Below are 8,763 nucleotides of genomic sequence, written 5' to 3'. Positions count from 1 at the left end.
GAGTTTGATGGATGTACCTCCCCCATTTGGGAAGCTTTCTCTCAGGACAAGGAGAAAGGAGGAGCCAAGGAGTCACAAATTCAGATGTGTATTCTAGTTCTGTTCATCACTCTGTTGGTATTGAAAATTGGTTTAATCTCTTCTGATAGCTGCTAAATACTCAGATAAGAATGATGTTATTGTTCTTTATCTAAAGGATTTCAATTTCTGCAGGTAACTCCTGTTAGCACCAGTGTAGTTGTATAGTGTTCAAAATTTAAGCAAGATTTTTCCTTATAAATTAAACTGCTTCAGTGAAGAAACTAAAAATAGCCTTATTTAGTTGGCTATTTGTCCTGTTTCACAAATGCATTGCTATGAGAAGTAGGTAGGCAGGAGAGATCATCCAATCAAAGGAACAGTCTAGGATGGCTTCTCTTGGAGTCCTTTGAGTCTGTCCATAAATGACCATGAAAAGTGGAGCAGTTTGCTATAAATCTCTGGTCACATCTGCAGTTTGTCACAGGAAAACATGTTTGGGTGTCCTTTCAGCACAAGAGAGGAAAACCTGTCTTTCTCTGCCTTGCCAGTCTTGGGAATGAAAATGGGTGAGTTCTGCTGGCTGCAGCTCGCAGCAGTCAGGGCCATGCAGTAACCTGCAGGAAAGCAGGAGGTGTCTGGGCCTTACACTGTGACTTCTCTAAACTTTTATTGAAATATTTGTCAAATATTTAGGAATTCTGTTCTTCTGACATCCAGCTTATTTCTCAATATTGCACCTGCAAAAACAATTTGGTACAAAATTTATTTTTACTTTGTCATCACCATGGCTTGATGGTATTTGGAATTAGAAAAAGTGGTGTAGGGTTTTAATGCTGAGTCCTCCCAGTCTCTCTTCATGTCCTCTTTTGTTTGGGAGCCTCATTAAAACGTCTTCAAACCAGCACTTTCTAATTTTTCTAAATTTTCTAATGTTTTCTTTTGTTCCATGTTCCTTTGACCTTTCAAAGCATTGTAATCTGAACTTAGTTTTCACACCCATTTCTTTACTTCCTTAACTTTAGTAATTGCTCTGTCTGATTTGTGAACTTTGTACAGTTACAAGAGCAAGTGTGTATGTCTCTTATCTACAGCAAATAACAAGCAAGGCACTGAACAATCCTTGTGGAGCCACATGGGGACAGATAGCTGAGGCATGGACGAGTTGTCCCTCTCCCTGTGGCTTGCAGAAAAGTTTAGAGGGACTCTTAAAGGTCTAGGAAATCTTCTAATTGACTTTCTGTTTAAAGAAGAAAAAGGGAAGGCTCAGCCAGAAAAACACCACAGTTAAACTGCTTGGATTACTTTCTTCACTGACAGCAGCAGCTCATTTGCCCAGAGTGAGAATATGGATACAGGCAGGAAACCTGGTTCTTCCTGCCCTTCTGGGAGGAGCTGGCCTGCTCATGGGCACTTGGCTGTTCATGACTGGAAAAGCTTCACCAGCAAGGGAGGTGCCTTCTGGCCCTACATAAGCCTAGAAGGGCGGGGGGCATTCATGGAAGGAAGCTGAAGAAACTCTAACAGCACATGAAGGCTCCTGAGGCCAAGGCTCTGTTACTAAACATGGCTGGAAATAGACCCATGAAACAACACTCCAGGAAAAATATTGATTTGTTGGACCCACCTGTCTCATTCAAAACACTTCTGTCTGAGGAGATGTGAGACAGCCTTTGTGCCCCACTCTCCCCAGGCCCCTGGCCAGGAGCTGCAGTCTCTGGGGCAGACTCACAGCACAGGATAGATGTTTTAGGCTGGGACATGGTGTGAGTTGCTGGAATAGGCAACTACATCAAAGACTCTGTGATCACACTGAGACAGTGACATGATGGCACCCAGGGAAGGCTCAGAGGTGAATGTGAGCATTCCTCTGGGTATTCCCTTCTAACACAGGCTCTTGGGATGAAGGGCTGGTGAAATCCTAGCATGGTTCTGTTTGCTTCCCTTTCCTGTCTGCTGCTCCCTGTCACAGCAGCAGTGTTCCTGTCAACTTGTTGAATCAGTCAGGTAAACCCTGGGAAGTAGGAAGCTTCTCTGTGTGTGTATGCAGGCAAGTGTCAGTAACATTTCTAACCTTTTCTGCTCTGCTTGACAATGCCTGTGTATAGTCAGTGACAGAATACAATGTAGTGCAGTCTTTGCAGGAGTTACAGTGCTCAGCACACAACCTGAGATCTCTCAAACCCATCAGATAATTAACTAAGCTTTCAGCAGGATGCTTATTGAAGCAGAAATGAGTAAAGTAATTAACAGTGTGTGGTTCAGCTTGAAAATCAATACAGACTGTATTGAGCCAGAGTAAGAGCCAGAAGAGAGGCTGCTAATACTCTGCTGTCTGCATCAGCAAGATACGTAAAAAATGCGTCCACCTAACATAAATTTACTAGAGAGCATTTAAGAAATCAATAACCAGAGCATTAAGGCCAGGTTTACAGGAAATTTCAAGAGGATCATTGGGGTTGGCACCACAAACTATTGAACACTGACATGCAATGGCAAAAGGAGCTCAGCTCAGAATCCTCAGGAGTGGTGCTTAGAGCTGCCAGCCCCTTGCAAATGCCCAGATGTGGAAAGGCCTCCTAAGGTCAAGAAAATTAAAGGAGACAACAAACATATATTCTTCAGAACCACCTGTTCTGGGTTCTATCAGCGTGCCAGGACACCAACCTTTCACATTTCTAAATCTAGCACAACTCTACTGAGCAGTTAAAAGCCCCTGTGAAAATATGAGGGGAGTGGCTTTGGCTGGACCAGCCTTGGCCTGATGGGGTGGAATCTCTCTTCCCAGTAGAGAAGAGAGATTCTCTTCTCTTGCTGTTGTCCATTTTTGTAAAACTAAAGCCCTCCTGCATTCCTAAGGTTTTTACAGCAGCCCAGGTGAAACTGAAGAAGCTCATGCCATAGGGCTGACTCTGCCAGAGGGAGCAGAGGAATGGCTGAGCACAGAACACACAGGGCTGTGGACTTGTGCTGCCTTCTGGGCTCTGTGCTACTCTTTGTATGTGGGCTGAACAAGAGAGACATGAGATCAGAGTGAGCCTTCAGTCATCCATCTAGAACTGGATGAATTTTAAGTTCCCTTCCTACCCAAACCATTCTGTGATTTATTTTTCTATCAGCCAAAGGTGTGAAGTTGATATGACAATGAATTATTGTTTTTTTCACATTGAATCCTAAGCAGTCGGTGGAAAATACATTTGTGTTTTTATATGGAAATTAGTGAGTCTGCCCTTTAATTGGACATCCTCGGAGTGGCAGGAGCTGGGAGGCAGCAAACCCCTCCACTATTAACAGAGATCTGAAATTACAGTTGGAGGTGATTTATACCTGAGTTTTCATTCCCTCCTTTCCATTTTGCAACAAAAGTATAATTCAAAAGTTTTGAGTATACAAACATATAATTCAAAGTTTTGAGTGCTACTGTCTGCTTAAGGTATTACCTGTGTTGTGACTCAATTATAGATGCAGGGCATGACCCTGACACCAAATGTATTATTGCATCAATATTGCTCACACACTTTTAAGTGGATGCAGGATTGAGTCAGCAAAAATAATCACCTTTTGTTTTGCCTACCCGACACACCATAGCAACTGAAATGCCCTGCTTAAAAATATCATTGGCTTTTCCTTCTATCTTTTTGTTCCATATGGCACACTCTGTCAGCTGCCTCAACATCCACTTCCTTGGGTGCCAGCTATCAGTGTGACAGGAAATGAAATGTGTACAAGATCTGATGAGTGATGCTGAGTTTCATGAGCTGTCTGCTTCATTACTTGGCATGCCCTGAGGCAGCATGTCCATGGCACAGCAGGACTTTCTGACTTTCTGTGTGGTGAGCTGTACCCTTGCTTCTCTGGAGGGAAGATGCACTGCTGTGTGCTGGTAGCATTGGGAAGAAAACGAATACAATAATGCTAGGTTGAGTGAGCCTTTAAAAAAAAAATCAGCTTTTTTTTTTTTTTTTTTTTTTTGGTCACACCATGCCTGGAAGAACTTGAAATGCTCCTTCTCTGCAGTCTAGATCCTTCACAATTCTGTCATTGCACCCCCAGCTTTGATACTGAGATCTGGCACTAAAAGCAGCACAGTGCAGCAACAGTGTGTGGGCCAGGAAACCAGGAGCCAGTTGGAACCAGGAACCATTGGGTCTCCAAATGGACATTGGAAGTACCAAATCTGCCCTGGGGGATGCTGGTATGGGACAGTGTAGGTCACTCATCCCAGACAATGCACAGATTGAGTGAAAGGCTGCAACAGATGAGAGTTCAGTATTTGTATATCACGCATGAAAAAAGGCAGGGGAAGGTTTATCATTCATGAATAACATGGATTGATTCACTGAACCAAAAATGGTTTTCATCTGCAAATAAGAAAATTTCATTCACTAGAGTGATTGTGCTACAGTTTTACAACAGGATTGAGAGCCTTTTTTATTGATCACTTCAAATCAATTGTGTTGTTGCATACAAATTGGTGCAAAACCAACCAATCACATTTATGACTCTCCTACATCAGTACACGTGGAATGCTGATCTGTATCATTGTGTATTTGTTTAATCAGGCTAATATTTCATCTGCCTCATTGGACTGATAATGTGATGAGAAAAACTCAAGTTACTGAAACTGATCGACACATTCACTTCTGTTCAAAGAGCTAGCTGAGGGATTTGGTCTTTTTTAAGCCACCCAGAGATTCATTCTCTTTTCTAATTAGATTTTACAGAAAGAAATTAAAATCTCCTTTTTAGGCAAAACCATCTTTTGGCACCACAGAACTCACTTGCGAGTTTGAACTTTCTGTCCTTGAGGAGAACTGGTAGAATTGGCTACAGAAATCACTTTGCTTCCATGAGCTTTCTGCATCCTCTGCTTCACTTGCCTTTCTAAGGACTCAGCATAGAAGATCTTGCTTTCTCTGAGTCAGACAATCCTCCCAAAATCCTAGGGAAATGGACTTCCCTGGCTGTGCCTCAGTGAGGAGAGCGAATAGAACTGCGATCCGCCTCAGGGAGAGAGAGTTCAACAGTTCCTCAAATTTGGATGACACAACTTTGCTGCTTTTGCTGGAGGAATGGTCTCTCACCCCATCAGGCACAAACACGAAGATGTTCTTAATCTCTCCAGTTGTCTGCCTCGTGGCAGGTGTCCTCATCATCCCAACCATCTTATTTGTGATCTTCTCTCGGTTTAAAATCCGCCAGGAAACGAGGTACATGCTGCTGGGAAACGCTCTGCTTTCTGATCTGATCTACCTGCTCTTCTACACCCTGTTAGCTGCTCTCAATGCAGCACATCTACACCTCCCAAAGGAAGCTTGTGTCCTCCTCTTATTTTTGCTGGCAGTGGCTTACTGTGGAGGACTGTTCACAGCTGTTGCAATAGTCTTGGACACGTACATTGCTGTTTTGTTTCCTTTGCGCTACATTGCTATTTTGCCTCCCTCACGAACTAAAAAAGTCCTTGTATTACTGTGGATGTGTTCCGGAGCTTTCTCTGGGATTTTCTTCTTGGTGCTATGGAGTACCCACAGCTTTGTGCCCTGTGTCCTGGAAATGTGCTCAATTCCAGTAATACTAATATTAACTCTGAACAAGACTGATGCTGTGAAACTCTGTTTCTGGCTTTCTACCACAGTTATCATTCTCTGCCTGTCTGTAATATTTTGTTGCTATGCTATTCTGTATTTTAAAACCAAACACTCAGGTATATGGAAGAGCATCTGCTCCAGAGCCAGTGTAACATTTGTAATGCACAACACTGTCTTATTTTTTTACTTCTTTCCACTCTTGGCCCTTTTTGTAGAATCATTCTTGCGCGTTAATGTTTTCATCAGACTGCAGACAGGAATCTTGGTCTCCCTGACAGTCTGCAATATCCTCATGATTCTTCCTAAAGTTCTGTTCCCTTTTCTCTATGGGCTTCGCTACAGAGAGATCTCAGCCTCTCTCAAATCCATTGTCAGGAGGAAGCAGCTTCGCCCTGTGCCACCTGCCCCACCACCATCCTGAGGCAGTGCAGAGCACAGTCACAGCAGAGGAGCTGTCCTCACCTATGGTGCAAGACTGATGGAAATCACCCAGCTTCTGAAGTGGAGAAGTGATCAATCCATAGTAAGAAGACATGGGTTCATCACTGCCTCATTTGTGCCAAAAGGCCACAGATCTTTCATCACGACACAGCTGAGAATATAGTGAATGCTACCCTGGATGAAGTTCCAAGCTTTGTTCTGATGTCAAAGGCAGGACCTTCTGGAAGAGATATTGAATTAAGGTCATTTTCAACCACCTGTTGCAGATGCCTTTCTGGAGAAAAGAAAATTTAAAATGGATAATGCAAAGCAAAGGAGTAACCAGAGGTCTTGTGACAGCATCACCTACAGCAGAGGATCCTTAAGCAAATGTGCTACAACTATCATTTCTTTCACACAGTATATTCTTGAAAGCTTGGCATCCAAAGTGCTGTTCTTGAGAACATGCACTGAGAGGTGCCTCTGGAAACTGCTGCACTTGGTGGAACAGCATTGCTCAGCTTGTGCAGTGTGCTGGTGTATTCGCTGCCTTATGGATTCTATCTGACAATCTGCAAAACACTGATGGTTTGATAAAATCTCCTGATGGGAAGCCACCTTAGATCAGTGTCTGCTGGGCAGCCCAGCACATGGCACTGCCAGGCATTACAGAGGTGGATGTCCTGCTGGCTGAGGGAGGACGGGGGCAGCGGGTGGCATTCCCTCCCTGCCAGGTGCAGAGCTGCTGTGCCCAGGAGCCCAGCGGGTGCTGAGGGAGCCTGGGGCAGCCCAAACCCTGAGTCCCTGCTGGGGCCCTGCTGAGGTCACTCGGCCAAGGCTGAGCCCAGCAGCTGGGGCAGCAGGGCAGGAGCAGAGAGGTGCCAGGCTGGGCACAGAAGCACCCACAGCGTGGCTCAAACAGGATCCAGGGCGAGGGACTAAGCGTGAACACCACTTCTGAATCTCTGCCGAGGCAGCTCTCAGTTCTGCCTCACAAAAATCTCCTCCAGCAGCCTGATCTCAGCTTACGGCCACACCATGTCAGAGCTGCTGCTGGGTACCTGCCACCAAAGCCTTGGGAAGGTCAGGTGGAGAGGCTGCAGAGCTGCTTGGTGTATTGGGGTAAGAAAGATGAGATCCTGTAAGAGCATTTTAGGTTTTCCAAATCAGCCACCTACCTATAGAAGACATGCAAAACATATATCTGACCTTTGAAGAGACCAAAATATCATTAGATATAAACATCACTGTGGGAAATTTAAATTGCTGTTCTGTCTCTTGGGCTTGAGAAAAGAGTTCTGTATTTCTTAAGATAATATTTTTAGAATTTGTTACGTTTTATGTATAAATACATTGGACTTTTAAAAAGGTCCTTGATTTCACTCTGCGCAGTATTTTCCTTGTGCAGACTCCCTCCACCTTCTGTTTGCTTAAAGCAATACACAGAAAGTGCTGAATGTGGCTTTTGGCTATTTCACACTCATCTGAAGAATTCCACTACGTGTGAGCCAGGAGATCAGTGTCTGGTTACATGAAATGCTTTTGGCAGCAAAGTGAGTTCGAGCAGTTCCTGCTGATCTTCTCATTCCCAAACTGCTTGTTATTCTCCTCACATTGCAGTGTCCACTCTCTCCTGCTGATGCAAGTGCTTCTGAGGTTGCAGGTTAAAAATATCTCTTCAAAGAGAAGTGGTGTTTTCATTTTAACTGAGATTATCCCAGGGATCTGTTTTATAGGATCTTCTGAAAACAACTGCATCAGCACAACTGATGGTGTAACAAATTCCAGTTCAGAGGTTGGCGGATGAGCAGGGACATCTTAGAGGCTTTGCTGCTAAGGGACACTTCTTGTGTGAGAAGTATCTCTAAGGCAAAACTGTGGCAAGTGAATGAACTGTAATATTGCATATTTGCTTTGACCGTGGTTCTGTGCTTCTCAGTCCTCTTCAATAAAAGGATCTAGCTTTTTACTGGCTGCTTTTATTTTTCTCCAAGATGAATGTACCATGGACATTTATCACAGAAAATATGTTTGTGTACTTTATATTCAACCTGTAACAGGGGTCTTCCATAACACATAGGAAGGATGGGGAAAATGTCTGCAGACTGGATCAGGTTCTTTCTGCTGAACCCCTTTGGCATGTGGGAAGATCAAGAATGGAAGAGGTATTTGTGAATCCCCAGGCTTTCATATCCTGGGCCAAATTTTTATGCCAGTGCCAATGACAAGGATGCTGATAACTCACAAGTTATTTTGTCCATGAAAGGTCCATTCATGTTTACCTCTATTGGAAATTTTCATGGTAAGTAGTAAAGATAACTGTGTAAATAGCAAAAAGTAAGGTAATTCTATATGGAGCCATAGGTGACTTTGTGTAACAGCAAGTTAACAGTACTTGGTCCTCCTGCTGACCTCTGACAATATGAAGGTATAATCTGGACAGGATTCTGTTGCCAACTCTGTAACTCTCTCATGCATGCACATGTCCTGGATACAACGAGAATTTTGGTAACATAAAGAAGGATGCTGAAAGACAGAGCACATGAATCAGTGACTGTGGGAAGTTTATGTATATATAAAGCCTGCCCACAGTGACATCACAAGGACCAGGCATACAAAACACTGCTCTGTGGAGATGGTCTTCTAAGAAAGATCATTTCAAGCTGATATTAATTCTCTTTAAAGTGGTTTAACATTAGATAGGTACATTTTTCTTAAGTGACTGCTTGTAAACAAC

At 43.6% G+C, this 8,763-nt stretch overlaps 1 protein-coding gene across 1 annotated transcript; it reads left to right on the top strand.

Moving 5' to 3' along the window:
* The first annotated feature begins 4,818 nt into the window (after positions 1–4,818).
* GPR148 (G protein-coupled receptor 148) lies at positions 4,819–7,988 on the top strand. The gene has a single exon (XM_059854968.1). It carries the CDS (start codon positions 4,969–4,971, stop codon positions 6,025–6,027), a length of 1,059 nt encoding a protein of 352 aa, XP_059710951.1. The 5' UTR covers positions 4,819–4,968; the 3' UTR covers positions 6,028–7,988.
* Positions 7,989–8,763: the final 775 nt, after the last annotated feature.

This window comes from Haemorhous mexicanus, chromosome 10 (genome assembly GCF_027477595.1).
Source record: "Haemorhous mexicanus isolate bHaeMex1 chromosome 10, bHaeMex1.pri, whole genome shotgun sequence".
NCBI lineage: Eukaryota > Metazoa > Chordata > Aves > Passeriformes > Fringillidae > Haemorhous > Haemorhous mexicanus.
Note: the sequence above shows the minus strand (reverse complement) of the source record. Positions and strands in the feature narration are given on the sequence as shown.

What these genes read in the sequence shown, in the direction of transcription:
- GPR148 (XM_059854968.1), top strand. Translation starts at nt 4,969, where the DNA reads ATGGACTTCCCTGGCTGTGCCTCAGTGAGGAGAGCGAATAGAACTGCG.